This window comes from Tamandua tetradactyla, chromosome 22 (assembly GCF_023851605.1).
Source record: "Tamandua tetradactyla isolate mTamTet1 chromosome 22, mTamTet1.pri, whole genome shotgun sequence".
Taxonomy (NCBI): Eukaryota; Metazoa; Chordata; class Mammalia; order Pilosa; family Myrmecophagidae; genus Tamandua; species Tamandua tetradactyla.
The window spans coordinates 19,720,153-19,740,806 of NC_135348.1; the positions used below are offsets into that span (position 1 = coordinate 19,720,153).

The window sequence follows — 20,654 nt, forward strand, 5'->3', positions numbered from 1 at the left end:
GGTATCCTCTTATCGTCCTTTCTGTGTCATTGGGATTGGTAGTAATGGCCCCCTTTTAATTTCTGATTTTAGTTATTTGTATCTGCTTTCTTCTTTTTTTCTTTGTTCATCTAGTTAAAGGTTTTTCGATTTTATCTTTTCAAAGAACCAACTTTTGAATTTGTTGTTCTCTCTGTTGTTTCTTATTTCTTCTTTATTTCATTTTTTCATTTCAGTTATTATGGTCATCAATTCCAGTAATTCTGTTTGGTTGCTTTTTAAAAATCTCTCCCCCTTTATGAAATTCTCTTATTGTTCTTTCATTGTTTTCCTGATATTCTTTAGTTCGTTTTCTGTAATTTCCTTCATCTCCTTAAGCACCCTGAAGATCATATTTTAAAAGTCTCTTTTATGTGCATAATCCGGTTTTTGTTGTTGATGTTTTCTGGATTTTTAGCCTTCTCTTTTGGATGCACCGCCATTTCCTGTTTCTTTGTCTAGTAATCTTGTGTGGCACACTTTACATTTTAATATTTTAAACTGTTTATTCTGGGATTTATTTCCTGAGACAGCTTTTTCTTGAATTTGTAAGCAACTGGTGATATGACATAAATTTTATTGAGTATCAGGAGCTAACAAAACCAAGCAGATGTAAACACTGCTCTTCTTATCTCAAGCTGCTTGACCTGGAGGACAAGTTTTGGGAGGTGGGCATGACACAAAGTCATTCTTTCTCAGGAGTGACGAGAGGGTTCCCACCAAGGGCGCACCAATGGACTTCACACTTCCCTGAGGAGTGGATGAGGGAGCGTGCAGGAAAGGCACCAGGAGTTTCTTTTCACAGTTCCCCAAAGCTGTTCTCTCTTGACTCGGTCCCTGCCCAACCAATGAAGTCCTTTAATTATACTTTACAGCTCTGAGAAATCAAACTTTCTTTAAATGTCCACTACCCCTTTGTCTAGGACAGGTTGGAACAATGGCCACCCTCAGAGCTGGGCCCCTGGCAATCTGAGGTAGCTAAGCTAAGCCAAAGCAGTTATCAGTGATCTACTCCCAGATCTTGGACTTGTGGGCTTTTAGGTCTCTCTCTGGCACTATCGGGCTACCCCTGGGACTGGACCTCACTGCTGCTGCCTCAAGAGTTGGAGTTGGGTGCCAGTAGCCATTACATAAGGAGAGCATTTCACTGATATTTATCATATCTTACCTCTTCCTCCTACTCTTTCATGGAGGCTGGACAATGTTCTACCACGCTCCAGACTTGCAAAATAGTAGATTCAGACTGTTTCTGCCCATTCAATAGTTTTTCTAGTGGAAGAACTGATTCCAGAAGCTCCTACTCTGCCATTTTTCCACAATTCCTTTGCTCTATAATAGTCTTTATTTTAACAGTTTTTTTTATTATTTTAATCAGGGCAACACAACTATTTATGTGCTGGCAGAAATGATTGCATCATTGACAAGATTCGGCGAAAGAACTGCCCTGCTTGCAGACTTCAAAAATGTCTTCAAGCTGGTATGAATTTAGGAGGTAAGTTACGTGTTTTTTGTTTAATAAAAGTTTTTAAGGTGTACTACAGCACCTCTAGGATCTTTGTACTCAGAAATGTAAGATTGAGTTCACAAGGAGCAACAGTTTTAAAAGTCAAATTGGTTCTGTTTTCATTTCTTAGCTGGAGTTATAAAGAGGAATGTGATGTGGCTTTGGTCCTAGTGAAATTTTTCAAGCCAGAGTTTGCTAAAGTTTCAAGCACCTCAGTACTTAACTAAAACAGAAACAAGACTGAGTAACGTTTTATATCAAACTGTAGCTAAACCTTTTTATTTAGAACCAAACCTATATGTAATAACATTAACCTATAAGAATAAAGGAAGACCTATATGAAAAAAACTTTAAAATGTTACAGAGGCTCACCAAAAGAGGAGGGGAAAAGACTTGAACCATGTGCAAAGGTATACAACATCCATGGATGGGAAGATTCAGCATTCTAAAGGTATCAGTTTTCCTTAAGTTAATTTATAAATATAATCCTAATACTAATACCAGTTGATTCTAAGTTTTATTAGGAAAATTCTGAAAAATACAAATAAAGTAGGGAACTAACACCACCAAATAGACATTTTTACGGCTACAGCAATGTAAATTGTGTGGTATTGGTGTGTGAATTGTCAGATCAATGGAATAGTCTAGAAGGCCAAGAAATAGATCCATGTAATATAGGAATTTTGTTTAAGATAAAAGTGGCACTTCAGATCATGGGGAAATGATATATTATTCTGTAGATAGTATTGTGACAACTGGGTATTTAGTTTGAATTCAAGAAAGTTGAATCCCAACTCTTACTATACACCAGAGCAATTTCTGGTATTTCAGAGATTTAAATTTGAAAAAAAAAAAATACGTAGAAGAAAACATGAATTTTTAAAGTATTTTCTGAGTGAGAAAGAGCTCTCTAGGTATGAAATAAAATTCAGAATCCATGAAAAAATAAATTGAGAAAATCAGCAGTGATTACAAATCAACTACTACTGGAATGACTTGCAACTTATAGACAGGGTTTTTTCCATCATAGATAAAGAGCTCCTCTAAATCCATAAGAAAAAGGAAATAACTCATTATAAAAATGGATGAAGGATATGAACAGAAGATTCACAGAAAAGAGAGATAAAATTGGTTCTTGAAACACATGGAAAGATTTTCAGTCTAATTGCAGTTAGAGAAATATAGATTAAACATGAGATATAATTGGTAAAGATAAAATATTTTTACTTTTTTTTAATGCAAGTGTAGAAAGAAAACCAAACTCCTTAGTGATCTCAGGCATTGAAGATGCAGTATAAACCCTTATGGAGGGCAATTTAGCAATTTCCATAAAACATTGCAAGGCACATACCTGTTAACTCAACGATTCTACTTCTAGGAATTTATCCTAAATATATTGTTGTAATGTTTGAAATATGTGTATAAGGTAAAGATTGGAGCATTTTGAAATATCAGAAATACATTAAATGTTCTATTAAAGATTGATTTGATTACTCATCACACATTAATATAAAAGAGCTCTGTATATAGTGATATGAACTGATTTCTGAGATATTATTCAGTAAAAAAATCAGGTTGAAAGATGGCATGTTTTGTATGCTGTGAGTTATATAAAACATTTCTGGAGATTTATAGAAAAATGGTAATGATCGTCTCAGTAGAAAGAGTTAGGTGGTTGGGAAACAGGATTAGGAAGGAGTGCCAATTGCCTTAAATTTTGTATTGTATTGAATACATGTAGTGCATATACATAGTACCTATATAAAATAAAGCAATTTGAAAAATAAGTAAAATGAAACTTCATCCTTCTTTCCTTTGATGAGTGAATCAACTGGCCGGTTGGTCAGGAATAGGGAGCAGACGTCGCTGCCTGCATAGCAGAGGGGCTCGTAGAAATCAAAAGGAGGGTGAGCCACAGTCAGCTGAGACATGCTAACATGAGAGCAGGTCCGAAATGGCTTATCTACCAGCTCATCTGTTGCCTGTTGCAGGCCCTGTAACCAGACTGCCTGTAGGAGCCCCTGTTCTGCCATTTACTGGCCTTATGAACTTAGGTCAGTTGCCACTTCCCTGTGCCCTAATATCTTTACTTGCAAAGCTGAGGAGAAGAAAGTGATTATAGATACCTGTCAGTGATGGTGGGGGTGTTGGTAATACCCACTGCCATTTACTTAGGACTTTCACACCTGATCTCATTTTATCCTATCAGCGACCCTCAGAATCCTCAGGACAAGACATGACTGTCCCATGTTTTGGGGATGGAGAGTCTCGGTGCCCAGAGGAATTAAGAGACTTGTAGAAAGATGCCACAGCCAGTGCAATAAGGAATCAAGCTAGACCTTAGATGTTTGAACAAGCACAGCACGCTGCTCCCTTGTTCTAAAATTCAGGTCTCACATGTGGCACAACATGGCACCGTTAGGAGCATGTGAAGTGTATTGACATAGCCATTATTTTTAAGGTGAACTTTAAATCCACTTTTTAAAAATTTACTGTCTGGGGTTCATTTCCTGGTGCCTGCCCATGCAAAAAAAAAAAAGAAAAAAATTTACTGTCAATGTGAAAAATAAAATATTTTTTATGTTTTAGAGTATCTATAATTTGTAGATTAATTTGTATCTATACTTTGTAGATTAATTTGTAGATCTCTGGCAACATTATGTGGTAGATATTTACAAATAATATGTATAATATTTGCTGTAGGTATGTATATAACATGTATGGTGTTATTATATAATATGTTTTTACTTTGTTTCCTATACAATGAGCCACAGTACTATTACCTACCACATAGTGTTGTTTTAAGGATTAACTAAATTCATTCATAAGGCATTTAGAACAGGGTTTCCCAACTATTGACATTTTGGACCAGATGATTCTTAGTTTTAGGGGATTGTTCTGTGCGTTATGGGGTTTTAGCAGCATCTCTGGTCTCTACTCAGTAGACACCAGAAACACACACCATCACCCCTGCAAAATGTGACAACCAAAAATATTTCCAGACATTGTAAAATATTCCCTGGGGCACAAAATTATACCCCTATTGAAAACCACTGGTGTAGTAATAATAGTATATTACTATTTAAATTTTAAATGTTATTTTCCACTAGAATATACATTCCATCCGGGAAGGAATTTTTTGCTTGTGTTTTGTCCGTTGCTTTATCCCCAGTGACTAGAACACTGCCTGATATGAAGTAGGTGTTCAACAACTACTTGCTGAATAAATGAATGTATAGCTAGCATTTTTGAGGGCTTACTGTGTCCTAAGCACTCTGCTAAGCCCTTTATAAATACCATCCTATTTAAGCCTATGCTCATTTTAAAAATGCGTAAACACAGAATGATAAAAAAACCTAAAGGGATTGGGAGGACCAGAACTCAAATCCATGTTCCTTCCTCCAAAGCTGATCCCAGCATCAGTCTCCTGTGTAAGCAGTCCCCTGTTCAGTCACTGGCATTTTTAAAATAGACTGAGTTATCTTAATGGTAGCTGTGGCACATGAAGTTTTTACTTCCGTCTACAATTGCCCGTAAGTGAGACTTGGCATAGTACATAATACAAAATTCACGTAATTTTTTGTTAGTTTTGTATATACAGGGTAGGCTTTATAATCTTTGGTAAAAAGTTTACTAGAGAGAAAATTTACTTTGAATCTTGAAGTCATTGTGTGAAAAATGGGCAGAGCGGAATGAATTTTTATAAAAGTAATGTTTTCTTTAGATTCAAGTTACAGGTTTACCAATTCTGGCTCATTAAGTAAATAATTAACTTTTACTAATTATCCAGTTGTAACAAAGTACATTGTAAATTTTTATTTTATAATTTCTTTTCAAGCTTCACTTTTAGTTTCAATTGGGGCAAAAAAGAAATCCTAACGATTTTACTATGCTTAAAAATAACTATAATGTGAAGTTATTTTAATGAGAAACAATTTTTATAAATTGGAAATGTGAATTAAATTGAAGCCTTTTTATACATATTCCAGTCTTGCCTCTGTTGTGTTAGCAAAGCAGACTGTCCAGTCTCTTTTTAACTACCCCTCTTCCCCACTAACTCTCTTGGGAGGTAATGCAAGTGGCAATATATATAATATATAGTATAATGTTTAGAGGACCTTTTCTGTTAGTGAGTGCTCCTGACTTTGAACTAAATTAGCTATCCCTCCTAAAGATGCCAGGAATCCAAAATAATTCAGAATAATTATTTTCCTGTCAATTAGTATATAGTCCTAACCATGTCCCCTAAACTAGCCTTAACTAGAAAGTAGTAGGGGAGGTATGGAGAGAGGGAGGAAAATTTAAGCTATAAAATGTTTCTTTCCTTTTTTCTAGACCCACTGCTTCTCTCCTGCCACACCTATTCCTTTTCTTTAAAATCCTGCTGAGCTTTCCTGCAAAGGAAAATACAATGGATGATGTAAGATTATCAACAGAGAAATTATAAGGAAAACAGCAATTTTGCTGACCTTAAACTGGGCCTGTCACTCTTGCTGTAGCCCCTACTAGTAGATCTGAAAAAGTCGTAGTTCTTATAATGAACTTACTGCTTTGTATAACCTTCTCCCAAGGAAATAATCACTTCACATTTATATACTAATTATCTGAAGAGGGTGATCTGAACATGTCAGTTAGAGCTTCTCCTAAAACATATAAAACGTATCACAGCTAACATGCCCTCAGATCGAGAATGAATCCTGCAGAGTGGTTCTTGCTAACCATATGCTGACCTTAGTATATAGAGGGGCTCTCACAGGTTTCTCTGTTCCAGTCCTCCCATTATACAGATGAGGAGCTTGAGAGTCCAAAATCATATCATCATAGAAACCTGGAAATCCAACACGTGGACACTAATTCAGTCTTCTTTCCTCCTTTCCAAACTATCCCCCTTATTTCATTTTTTCAGTAGATAGGCCAACATACATACTCCTTTAATTAAGACTCTCAAATATTAAAGTCTTGCTTCCAGTAGTTTTTAAAATGTAGACTGCACAAGCCAAAGAACATTCTGAATTCTTGTTCTAACTTACTTCCATCACATATCTGCAGCTTTCCTTAATCCCAGATTCCACTTTGACTCAGTTAAAGCAGGAGCCTTAAAAGGTGCCTGTATCAGGGCCATCATGTTTCCCTCTTGGTGAAGGACTACGTTATGTGAAAGGAGAGAAAGATCCTAGACACAGGAAGCAATAGCAGCAGTAGACAGTACGATTGGTTTTGGGGGACCAGAGAGAAGGTGGTCAGATGAAAAGGAAGGAAAATATAATCCTAGTGCTGGGAATTGTTCCAAGAAACAGGTACTCTTATATATTACCGGTAAGAATGAAAAAGAGTTTTTAACAGCATGTGTCTTAGGTACATTGCTCATATTCATTGACTAGGTAATTCTGGTTCTGGGAATAGATACAAGAGAAACGATCCAAAATATCAGTTCGGTAAATTTGTAAACATGTGCGCCACAATGTAATAGCAGAAAGTATTTTTATCTAAGGGTCTAAAGCTAGGAAAATATTTAAATTAGATTGTATCCACATAATGCAATATTAATCTGCCAATAAAATTATAATCATGAAATTTCATAACAACATAGAATACTTTCTGAAAAATAACTAATATTGAAAATTAGTATCTTATTTAGGTTACTTATACTGTGATTATGAATATACGTGAAAGATTTGCATAGATGAAAAGACTAAGACCATGAACAATTTTTTCTTCTACCTTTTCCAATTTAGTAATAATATGAACATGTTTTATAATAAGATTTCATGAAAACAGACAATAATTTCAAACTAAATGGAAGGACAACATAAGACTATCAGTGCTACTAAACAAGAGAGGTAAAGAATTAGACATACAGACGGCCAAAGCAGCGATTGTGAACAGGTAGGAAGACAAAAGATGAAACATAAGTAGCCTCCTGTATAATACTTTAAAAACCGAAATGGAAAAGTTGGCAGAAAACAGGGACCTGGAGACCAAAGAATGATAGAATCACAACTGATCCATCAACCCAGAGAGTGATCTTTTAACTTGAGGAAAATTGGCTTTACCTGCCAGCAACTTGCTGCAACTAGTTGGCATGGGTGGAGCGCTGCAAAATGCAAACATAGTGCAGGTCTGCTGAGAGAAATTGCAGGATCGAGGCTAGTGAGAGAATAGGTTTAATACCTGAAATCCAGTAAGAAAAACGATTTTTGTATTTTTAAAGGTCTCTTGGAGCAGAATATGCAGCAGTCTGTAGAAATTCAGAAAGCCCAAGCGTTTTGAGTTTTATGAAGAGATATGGTTCTTTTTTTCTATCTTTCTTTCCATTCCTTTTTGTGCACAATCAGAATCTCAGCAGAACTTTTGAGCAAAAAAATATGCGGGGACTTATATTTATAAATCAGTAAAAGTATGTTTTTATTGTTAGAACATATATAATATAAAATTTGCCATTTTAATCCATTTTTAGTATAAAAAGTGGAATTAATGGTATTTACAATGCTGTGCATCCATAACCACCACTTGTTGCCAAAACCTTTTCATCACCCCAATCAGAAACTGCTAAGAAACCAGAAAGCTTTAAGCAGCAGTTCCCTGTTTTCCCTCCCCCTGGCCCCTGGCTACCTCTAATCTACTTTCTGTCTCAGAGTTTCCTTATTCTAGATACTTCATATAAGTGATTCATACTAATAGCTGTTCTCTTGTGACTGGCTTATTTCACTCAGCATAATGTTTTCAGGTTTTACCCATGTTGTAGCACGTTCCTTTTTGTAGAAACTTCCTTTCTACAGCTGGATCATGAAATACTTACAGCTGAATGATGAAAGTATGTTTTTTGAATTAAGCCATATTAATTTCCATAATAATGAAACAGTTGAATTAAACAACTGATTTGTTTTATTAGAGAAGATTTAGGTTTACAGAAAAATCATGCATAAAATATAGGGTTCTATACCACCCTATTATTAACACCTTGCATTAGCGTGGTTTATTTGCTACAACTGATGAGAGCACAATTTATAACTGATATTTTTACCCTGCAAAATTTCATGGGGGAAAGTTCAGGGCTGTTCCCAAAGTAGGTAAAATTTTAAAAATATATTATACTTCTTCAATTTGAAGACATTAGTTTTTCTTTCGTATTTTAATATTGTGATTGTTATTTGCAATCAATGCATATATTTAATTTTTGTCGATTTCCTTCAGAACTCTAAATGGCTGTCTTATTTTATGACTGATGACATATGTGATGATCAGATTCATGTGTCAACTTGACCAGGTGATGGTGCCCAGTTGCCTGGTCAAGCAAGCACTGTCCTAACTGTTGCTGTGAGAACATTTCGTGGACTTAAATCGTGAGCACTTTGACTGATCACATCTGCCATTAGCTAACAGGAGCTTCTTCTGCAATGAGTGATGCTAAATCTAATCACCTGAATGCTTTTAAGGAGAATTCAGAAGAATCTCTCTGTGTCAGCCAGCGTCTCTTGGGGTCTTCATTGAGGGCCTTCATCGAAGCTGCCAGCTCATGGCCTACCCTTCAGATACTGGATTTTCCATCTCTACAGTTGTGTGAAACACTGCTATAAATCTCATATTTACAGGTATCTCCTGTTGGTTCTGTTACCCTGAGAACCCTGACTAATACAGCATCTTAGAACACAAGAAATACAGCCACTGAACAGTTCATCCCTCTCAGAAATATATACATTTTATTCATACACTCACTGCTTGGTGACCTTACCTGAGTAGGCTGCTGTTCATGGGAATTTTTAAAAATAAAACCCAAAGATGTTGAAAAAAAATTCTTCTTGAGTCTGCAAATGTTCCTTGTCACTTCCATTTCTCCTTTGTTTTAACTTTCTCATTTGTACTCTGTCCTGATAAATTAATGTCCCTGTCTCAGTTAAAGGGCCCAAGAGCTTATTAGCATTTCATTCATACGTTTGGGTCTAGAACTTGTCATTTGGCCTTGGTGGTTAAGAGACTTAGAGTCAAAACCATCCTTCTCTTTGTTAGATGTACAGTTCTCTTTTGGCTGGTCTTCCAACAAGCTTTCCTGTTTCACACACTCACTGATATTTTCTGTAATACAAAATTGTTTTCTAACTCTCTAGTAGATGATATTTGCCATAGTTATTATTTGTTCATAGCATTTCTCATTATTGTTATTTTTTTTTAGTATTGTTAATAACCAGTTGTTATATTCTTTCAGGTTATACTCATTCAGACTTTATGGATGGCATGTAGGACATCCAGGCTTTCAATTTATAAGACTTTTCTCTTTCACTTTTCTTTTTCTTCTTACCTGCTTTCTTTGAGCTGTTTCCACCCAGACGTAGTCTCTCCTCCCTTTCTTGTCACATTTGCTTTCTCAAGACTTTGAACTACACGTGCTTCTACTTGCTATTTACTCTCTTTATATTTCTCAGCCTCATTGTCACCTACCTCTTATGTTTCTCTCTGAGTGTCCTGCATTCAAGCTTCCCAAGAAAGGGTTTGGTCTGATGAGTTGGTCACAATCCAGAATGGAGCTGCTGATTGGGTTGGGTCCTCCAGCCAGGCCCTCTCAGAGGAGAAAGACAAATTGCTGCTTTTGCCTCCAGCTGTTACCTTGTCCAAGCTGGTGTGGCCAGGCTGTGGGACCCAGTGGTACAAAGCATGAGGACCTCTGGCAGGCAACATTTTGAACCCGTTTTCTCAGAAAGGAGCTATAAGTATGGCAATCAGGTTGCAATAGATGTTTCTCCAGTACAAATGCATAACAATGATAGTCTGCTGAATGTCTGTTAATTGTGGAGCATATCAATTTTTCCAGCACCCTGATTTTTATTTACCTATTATAAGTTAGCCATACATTTAAAACTAAAAAAAAAAAATCAGCTTTTAGTAAGGAGATTAAACAGCAAAATAATAGCAATTAATGTATTTGGAGTAGAACTTCTGAAGATTTAATTTTGGAGTTCAGAATTTTTTTTTTTTCAGAAAAATTATTTTATTGCTATCAGTTTCAAAATAAATCAATCAAAACCACTTCCACTATTATATTAGCACCTGCAATGAAAATGACTGAATTTAAACCCACAGTTTAGCATGATAGTCTGAAAAACAAAAAAAAAGGAGAACTGTCAATTAACAGCCACCTTCATCTCTTCAACTTTGAGAATATACTGGAGAGATTTCTTTCTGTCTTAATTCAAGCTGGGATTTCAGAGCTGGCCTTAGTATTTTGGGGAAAGTTACCACTTAAATTGGTAGAAAGAGCATATTTCTCAATGGATAGGAAATATAATTTATTATTTTAAAGGATAAATCCTTTGTGGTTGCTCAGAGTCCAAACAAGTATTACATTCTCGCGCAAAACCGGACCCCTGTTCCTAAAATCTGTCTACCATGAGTGTGGGTGCCATTTTGAATTCTCAGGCAATATAAGTTCTATTCCATCCTTAGATGTTGTACTCTCCCTCAACTCCAATCATCCTCTACCATTGCATATGGTTGGCTAAATCTTTTCCTAATAACAGGCTCATTTGGAACACGACAGGATTTTCTGTGCACTCTGATGTGGTCATCAAGTTTACACATAAAAATGAAACGTTTGCCACACTCCCCACAATAGAACCCCCTCTCCTTGCAGTGGATATGCTGGTGAGTCTTCAGAGTGCCCTTCAGGCGGAAGCACTTGTTACACTCAGGGCACTGGAAAGGTTTTTCTCCACTGTGCACTCTCATGTGATCACGGAGCTTACAAGGGTAGACGAAGGCTTGGCCACATTCACTGCAAAAAAATCGCTTCTTTCTGATGTATCTGCGTGGTTGGGCTTTCAGCTTGCTCTTCAGGCAGAATCTCTTTTCACGGTCATTGTTTTGGAAGTGCCTCTGTTTCCGATGGATATCCTGCTGAGGGTCTAATTGGAAATGACATTTAATTTCTCCTGAATGTACAGCTTTTTGGCTTCCCCCAAAGAGCTGCCCCTCAATGACTGGATCAAAATGCTTATAAGCAGAGGAACAAATTTTGTTTTCTGATGTCTGTGCTTCTTCCCAATTTCTGAAGGGATCTCTCCCTTGTTCAATCCAGGATATTAGTTCCGGTTTGGGAATCCTATCATTTCTCTATTATAATTCCTCCTTCTCTTTGATCCTTCTCCCAATCTTTAGGGATATTTGAGCTATGCCTGGTCTAATATTTTCATGTCGAAAAGGGGTGTTGATAGTATGGGATAGGAAGATGGAACTGGCTGATGTTCTTGGAGAGACTGGCACCTCTGGGTTTCAGGATTTATTGGCCTAGGAATCCTCTGAAGAGTTTAGGTTTCTAGAGAAACAGGAGTCTGATAATTGGTTCTCATTACATGCTGGTAAGGCTCCTTCTGCCACACCTCTAGATTCTGCCATTCTTGTTCCGTGAAATAAATGGCAACATCCTCAAAAGTAAGAGGTAACTTTAAAAATAGTATTTGCCGATTTTCTTTTAATGATTAACCAAGATTCTTCTTAGTCCGGAGCCCGATTGGCCATGGCCTTTCGCGGTCCTGCGCGGCCCCGGCCCAGAGGGGCCGACGTCCCTCGGCTCGCAGGACCCCCTTTGGCCACGCGCTGCCTCCAGCTCCCGCCCCGGTCAGAGCTCAGAATTTTTTTTTTTTTTTTTTTTATAGGCTACTTTGACATCACAAGTACCATACCCCCCACCCCTCCGCAAAAAAAGCATGAACAAAGCAAATCTTAAGCTTTTTTTAAATCACCAATTAAAGTGTAAGGTGGACATCTCTATATATGAACTGTTCCCTGTCCCTAAATGCCAGCACTGACCTCAGGCCCTAAGATTGGGTATGTGGCTCTGGGGATCAGCGATGAGTAGAGCATGAGGGATATGGCGATATTGGGAGAGGGAGACCCAGCCACTTATAGCCACCTGTCATAGGTTTCCTGCCCTTGTTATCTTCTGAAGGGACTATCAGTTATTCAGGGCAAAGTGCCTGCCCATTCTCTGAGGATTCACTTCTATCGTCTGTCTCAGACTCTGATTTCTCACAGTTATAATCATTGAATTAATTTATTTTTAATTAATCAATCCACTGAGAAATAAAACAATCCTTTTTTTATTTGAAAATCGCATGAATAATGATCTGCTTCTTAAAGGTTTTCTGAATAAATATCCTCCTCTTTCCATCCTCACAACAAAACATTGTGATCTGAAAAAGAGAAGAGGAAGCTATTTATGTGACAAATAGTCCCTCTAGTTCTCACCTTGTATTAGGGTTTGTGAGATTTATTATAGGAATTGGCACAGGTGACTATGAGAATGGGCAAGTCCAAATTCTATTGGGCAGTGCTCAAGCTGGGAACTCTGATGTAAGATTTTGATGCATTCCCCAGGAGAAGTTGGCTGGCTTAAGTAGAGAAGGAGATTCTTCCTTCTGACTGCTGAAATCATCAGTTCTTCCTCTAAGGCCTTCAGCAGGTTGGATGAGACTTCTCTCATTGTTGAAGGCAATTGATTTACTAATGATTTAAATCCATGAATTGTCCTCATAGTAACAATCAGGCCAGTGTATGCTTGACAAAACAATTGGACACCATAATCTAGCCAAATTGGCACATGAACTTCACCATAACATGCCTCTAAAATGTAAGGAAAGCCATCCAATAATTTTCTAATAGTTCTTCAGTCTTCAGTGGTATGACTATGTGTGATATTTAATATCAGTAGTATCTCTTAAGGTGACAGTTTTCTGGGACAGATAACATGCCTTTTTAGTCTAGCCCAATTCTAACAGGTTTTTAAAGTATTTTTATTGATTTTATTGATTTTATTGTCAAGTTGCAAAATATATATCTATTGCAGTGTTTTTCAAAAAAGAGTGAAAGTTCTTTGTAATAAGGTGGGGAGTATAACTATGGAGTAAGAGTCAAGATATTTATTGGGCACATTATTTTCTGTTTTAAAAATAATGGTTTACATTTACAGAGAGGTTCTTAAAAGCCAAACTGGCAAAGTTAATAAAAATGGTTTCATCAGAATGTGCTGCTTCATTATTTTGAAAAGACCTGTTAATAACAGTATAAAGATAGTTGCTAATTTAGGGCATGAAAATAAGCTAAAATGCAATTGTTCTGTGTTCCTCCTTCAGTATTTTGTACAATATTTATTTCGAGAACATAATGTAAAGTATTTTAAATAGTGATGAAAATAAGTACTTTATTACTCTATAATTATTTTATATTAACATTAATTTGTATAGGAGGGGATCATAGTGTTTAAAAAGAGCATTTCTGGTGAGTCCATCCATGGAGCTGTTGAGCACACACCTGTTCCATGCCTCTGGCCCACTCAGCACGGGAGGGTAGCGGTGGGGAGACAGGCTCTTGCCTTGCTTTCTAGGAACTAATCTTTGGGAATGCAGAAATTTGTTAGAGGCCACAGGTAAGCTTTGAAAATTTAGTAGCAAGGTAACTTGAAGAGCACACAAACTGGTAACTAGGACCCAAACCCCCAGAGTTCTTTCCCTTTGTGTTAGTGTGGTTGGCAGCAGCTGTCTGACTTTTATCTCTGGCATCTCAAGATAGCTTCATATGACTCTGTTTCTTGGTATTTTGGTTGTGTCCAACCAGTTGTTTCCTTTGTGCACTAATTCCATCAAATGGCCCTGTGGCAGCTCCCTGTGCTCGTGTAGGGCATCCTCCAGGGAGGACCTCGGCATCAGGAAACCCTGCAGAATACATTCAACCCACAGTTCCTAACTGCACATCACTTCGGTTCCAGTCTCAACATCTGTCAGTGAACAAAAATGCTTGACTTGATGTGCTCCCTGAATTAAGGTTATGGAAATAAGCTCTTCGGTCTTTTACCAAAAAATTGAACCCAGCTTTAGTGTAAGGATTTCTGGCCACCGTAGAGTTTTTTAATGATGTCATTTCTCTCATTTGAGGATGACTGAGGCAGCTTTGGATAATCTCAGAATACTTGCCGTGTTCATCTCTCTTACAGCAGGCACTAGGAAATGTCTGATGCAGAGACAGGGACCACTGTACCCGCTTTCCAAAAGCTGGCCTGTCATCTCTCTTCAATTCTTGAACCCCCTTAACACATCAAGTTTTCCCCCAGAAACTGTTCAGAACCGATCTTAATCCACCAGAGAAACCAAGAGACAAGTTTTTAGGAACAATCAAAATATTTTAATTTCTTGAAGCTTTCTTTCTACATATAGTTTTCTTAATCTATCAGTCTTTCAAAGCAAGCCATTGAAATTCTGCAATTTGACTGAATTTAAAGTGAAAACTAGAACACAGTTTTATTTCTATTTGCTATTTACATATGAGGGCATAAAATAAGTCACAATAGGAAAAAAATAATAGACAAGTAAAAGAATGAAAGAAAGGTAATGTTAATTACTAAGAAGCATCCACATATGTTAATTAGTTTAGTGGTTTTTTTTTTAAAGCATGAAACTTAAATCCCACAGGGTAAAAACACTGATTTTTCTTCTTTCCCATGCTGTATATACTTAGATTTTTAGATACATTAAAGTTTAATCAGATTAGAAAGTATAAGGCAGATTCAAAAGATTACATGGAGGAATCTGGAAGCCAAGAGGATTGCGTAATTAAGCAATCCAGCTGGAGAGTTGTGCTGAGTTCTCATTGCATATCAGAAGCATATGTGAAGTCTGTTTTAAACACACTCTCCTTTCCCTCACCTAAGGTTCTCATTCAGTAAATTTGAATGGAGCGTGGGCATCTTTACTTTTAAAGCACTCCATGTGTTGTGCATCGTTTCCAAGTGCTAAAAACCACTGTTCCATACCCCAATATTGGTAGCATGTTCCTTAGGACAAGAAAGCTCTTTAGTTTTGTGTCGTTTGTTTTTTTAAAAAAACCCTTTTGTTGTATTTTCTATTTAGTGATGTTTTTTGGAGGACAAACACAGCATTTTGAGGATATATTTGGGTTGCATTTAGCACCCTTTCAGAATAATGTATGTTGAATGTGGAATTACCGTTCTTTTGCTTGTGGGCTCTAAGTAATTATTATCATCACCATTAATTAGAAACATCTGAACCCAAATGTGAGCTCAAAAAAACTATACCAATAAGAAAAACAGATTGTCTAACTTTTCAGGAGGGTATTCACACTAATAAATGAATCACTGTTTTTTTGTGATATTTGCTTTTCTACTTTTGACTTGTAAGCACTGTATCTTAGAGAATAAACCTAAGAAACAACAACAACAAAAAATTGAGATTCTTTGGGAAAATATTTTTACTGAATTATTGGATGAGATCAATGAGTTCAGTTTTTAAAAAAAAACTTATTTTGATTGAAAATAATGGAATACTACAAGGAAAACAAATATAATTTTTTAAAAATCATGAATGGCAATATTAGTATCATACAGTATGGAATTTAAGGCTAAAGGCTACAGATACAATAAAGAGGATATGAAAATAGTGAAAAAGGCACAAAGATTCCAAAAATTATAATCTTTATGTATTAAACAACAGAGCTGCTATTAAAGCAAAACTGTTAGAAATGTGAGGATAAAATTTGAATAAAAAAATACAATTGTAGTGGGAGATTTTAGAATATGCATTTCAGAATTAGATATCCTATTTTTCAAAAAAGTAAAGACTTAAAGAAATTTTAAATTGAAATGAGCAAATGTCCTTTACTTGAAAATTTCAAAACATCCCTCAAAATAGAAACATACAACAAAGCACTTAACACTAGAATATATAGGTTACAGCTATTACAGAGTTAAATGTTTAGTCTTTAAAAAATGTATTACTAAGCAAGAAGTACTAAAAATAAAAGACCTCAGTACTAATGTTAAAAATTATAAGAACAACAAAATAAATGAAAATTAAGAATTTAATTTGAATAATAAAACCTGAAGTTAATTTATAGAGTATCAAGAAGCAATAGGAAAAAGGTTAAAATATTTTCAAAAGTTGACAGTTCTTTGAAATAATAACATTAATATAGATAAAGCCTTTGGAAACTGAGTAAGGAAAAACAGAGACAGTAAGAATCTTCAAGATTATAAATGGTAAAGGAAATTAATATACATACATTAGAATAAAAGAAATATAAAACAATAGTCTCAATGAATTCCGAATTCTCGTTAAGACTCAACCACTATGACAACAAATTTGAAAACTTAGATTAAATGGGTAATAGCCAAGAAATATATAAATTACCAAAATTGATGTGAGAAGGAAGAATATATGACCGTTTTAATTGCCACAGAAAAGATAGGAAATATGAGTTTAAAAATCTGCTGTTAAAAATGGGGCAGTACAGATATGGCCTCTCTCTCTGAACCCAACTCTGCAAGTAAACTCATTACCCTCCACCCTACAGAGAACATGACTTCCAGGGGTGTGTCTCTCCCTGGTAATGATGAGCCTGGCGGTGGCACCCTGGGATCCGCAATGCCATCCTAACCAAAGGGTGGAAGAGAAATGTAACAAGATAAGGTATCAGTAGCCAAGAGATTTCAAATAGAGTTGAAACGCTATTCTGGAAGTCATTCTTATGCAAACTTGAGCAGGCTGTAGCAAATTGCCATGGTATGTCAAGCTCTAACCAACGGTATTCCTGAAAACCCTAAAGAATATCCAGGGCTCTGAGACTCTACAATGTTTCACTCAGTAAATTTATTTTTCAGAAATTTAAAACCTCTAGATTGTTCCTATGCAAGATAAGCCCTGAAATGCAGAGGTACTAGACCCTTTAAGAACAACCAGTTGCACTCCATACCCTACAATGCTGACACCCCTTCTCAACATGAAGAAGTTTGAATGGTCATTACCAAAATATCTCTGAAGATGGAGAGAAGGATTAAATGAGAGGAAGGAGGTGTAAGAGAAGATAGGATTTAACAAGTGCTTGTGACTACTGAAACATTATGTTGATATTTCTTGTTAGTCTCCAGTGTCTTAGAGAAACAGGAAGAAAATACCTAAAATTGTGGAACTGTAACCCATACCATACTTGAGATGGTACCTGCTGTAGAACTACTGGTTAAACTGTACTTTGAAATTGATCACTTTTTTGGATATATGTTATATTTCACAATAAATTTTTTTTTTAATGGTGCAGCTGCTGTGGAAAAGTTTGAATTTCCTCAGAAAGTCAAATGAAGAATTACCACACAACCTGGCAATCCCAATCCCACTTCTAGTTATATACCCCAAAGAATTGAATGCATGGAGTAGAAAAAATATTTTCCCGCTGATATTCGTAATAGCATTACTCCCAATTGCCAAAAGTGAAAACAAGCCAAATGTCCATCCATAGAACAAAGTAACAAAGTTCTGGGAGAGGATTATGGGAAGATGAGGGGAGTAGGAAGTTCCAGGACGCAGTCCTTCCACCAAACAACTATTAAACAGGCAGGAACTGTGTGAAACATGTTTAGACACTCCAGAGGCCAAATGAATACTACATAGCACCCAGGGAAATACAGCAGGAAGAGGCTGATAAATTATGGTAAGAAAAAGAGTTAATTGCTCTTTCCACACAGTGGGTACCGGCCCCATCCTCTCGTGGCAGCCTGTCATGGGATCCACCCCCTGGCTAAGCTGGTGATAAAAGGGACATTAAAAAACCCTTACCCAAGACCTGGGATGGGCATTGCCAATCACAGATCACAGCTTTTGATTAACAAATGAAGATCTTAGGGGCCCATTCTGAAGGCACCCGTTGTTTCAACCTGCCCCAGAGAGCCAGAGCCAGAGCAGCCTTGTCTCACCCCCACCCCCACCCCCAGGTCATTGTTTCAGCCCTCTCCAGACAGGGCTGGTGGCAGTGAAGTCTGAAAGATGCTGCGCTTTCTCCAGGCTGTGGGCTACAATTCATTGAAAGGCAGCATTTGCTGTGCAGCCAGGAAAGCTCAGCTGTGGAGAGCCTGCAGAGAAACTCTCAGCACCCTGCCTGATCCCCTTCGCAGGACACTTGGGAGCCAGTCTGAGCCCCTTTCGTGGGTCTCTAGCCCTGATATGCCTAGGAAAGACTGACTTGGAAAAGTCCTCTTGATGTACCCTTTCCCCAAAATTTTCCTCCAAGATAAGACAGCTTGAGACAACAAAAGGAATATTAACAGTGGACAGCCCAGTAAAAAGGCTTTCCAGCTTCACACACCTGGGAGAGAGAGGTCTGTCTGCTAGGAACAGAGGGGAAGACCAAGCTCCTGTAAACAGGAGAACTCGAAAACCGCTAACAAACAAAAGCCCAGGACAAAACCGAGAAGCCCAGAAAAACATGGAACACCCTGCATTCGACTTGGAGAGACGTTCCTGATAGGGGGGACGAATCTGAAGAAAAACTCTGTCTTGTTACCAGCTGGTTGTAAAACCAACAAACAGGCCTCTCAGTGAACAAATCCCGTGGTTAGCATTCAAAATATACAGAATGCAACAGAAAGAGTACAAGACAAAAATAAACAGGAAATAATCATCTAAATGAGGTAGATGAAAATGTGAAAACAACAACAAAGTATACAAGAACGTGGGCATCTAAACAGAAGGTTTACAAAAATGGGCTTTAAAATGCTCAAGGAGATGAATGAAAAGACAAAGATTGGCAGAATGGATAAAAAAAAATTATGACCCAAGTATATATGCTATCTGCAAGAGATTCACTTTAAATTCAAAGATACAAGTAGGTCAAGATTGAAGGATGGCAAAAATTATACCATGCAAGTAGTAACTAAAAGAGAGCTGGAATGGTTATGCTAATATAAATTGACTATAAGTCAAAAACAGTTACAAAGGACAAAGGTGGTTATTCCATACTGATAAAGGGTACAATTCAACAGGAAGATGTAACAATTTTAAATAAATACGCACCTAAAAGCGGAGCCCCAAAATATATGAAGCAAGTAACTGATAAATTTGAAAGGAGAAGTTGACAGTTCTACATGAATAATAGGAGACTTTAATATATTACTTTCAGTAATGGATAGAACATCTAGTTAGCAGATCAGTAAGGAAGTACAGCAGCTGAATGATGCACCAAACCAACTAAATCTAACAGCCATATACTGAACACTTCACCCAACAGGAATTACACGTCCTTCTCACATGCACATGTATCGTTCTCCAGGATGAATCATATGCTAGGTCACAAAACAAGTCTGAATAAATTCAAAAATACTGAAATTATACCAAGTATATCTCCGGCCATAATGGAATGAAGCTGGAAATCAATAACAGATGGAGAAATGGAAAATTCACAAATATGTGTAAATTAAGCAGTATATTCTTAACCGTTGGGTTAAAGAAATAAGTGAAATTAAGAAGTATCTTGAGGTAAATGAAAATGAAACTATACAAACTTATGGGATGTATGAAAGCAGTGCTGAGAGGGAAATATATAGTTCTAAATGCTAACATTAAAAAAGAAGAAAACTTCAAATAGGATACGTAACCTCAAAATTGGAACTAGAAAATGAAGAATAAATCAGGTCTACAGCAAGTAGAAAGAAGGAAGTAACGAAGATTAGAGCAGACATAAATGTAAAAGAAAAAAAAAGAGGAATCAACAAAGCCAAAAGTCAGTTCTTTGGAAAAATCAATAACATTAACAAACCTTTAGCAAGACTAACAAAGAAAAAAAGAGAGAGGATACAAAAACTAAAATTACAATTGAAATGGTCATGCTGAAACTGACCATGCTGAAATGGCTATAAAAGGATACTGTGAAGAACTGTATGCAATAAATTAGATAAAACAGACAAATTCTTAGAAACATACAAACTACCAACATTGACTCAAGAAGAAATAGAAGATCTCAATAAACCGTTACTAACAAAAAGATTGAATCAATAATCTGAACGTCCCCCAAAAAAGAAAGCCCTGGACAGATAGCTTTACAGGGTAATTCTACCAGACATTTCTGAAGACTTAACACCAGTTTTCCTGAAACTCTTGCAAAAAATTGAAGAGGACAAAACTTTCCCTGACTCATTACTTGAGGGTAACATCACCTTTATACCAAAGCCAGATAAAGATACCACATGAAAAGAAAACTACAGACCAATATATCTTGCAGATTATATGATGCTCTATGCAGGAAATCCTGACAAATCCCCACAAAGCTCCTAGAGCTAACAAATTCAGCAAAGCAGGGATTCAAGATT

General features: G+C 36.7%; 1 protein-coding gene across 6 annotated transcripts in view; it reads left to right on the forward strand.

Annotated features, from left to right (window-relative positions):
• NR3C2 (nuclear receptor subfamily 3 group C member 2) overlaps positions 1-20,654 on the forward strand; it is a 396,224-nt gene that overhangs the window by 280,289 nt on the left and 95,281 nt on the right. For 5 of the 6 annotated variants that reach the window (XM_077139862.1, XM_077139861.1, XM_077139859.1 and 2 more), the window contains exons 4-5: positions 1,394-1,510; positions 1,887-1,973. In XM_077139862.1, the coding sequence (XP_076995977.1) occupies positions 1,394-1,510; positions 1,887-1,973 (204 nt within the window). The remainder of the gene's footprint in view (positions 1-1,393; positions 1,511-1,886; positions 1,974-20,654) is intronic. The other variant, XM_077139863.1, reaches the window with a different exon arrangement.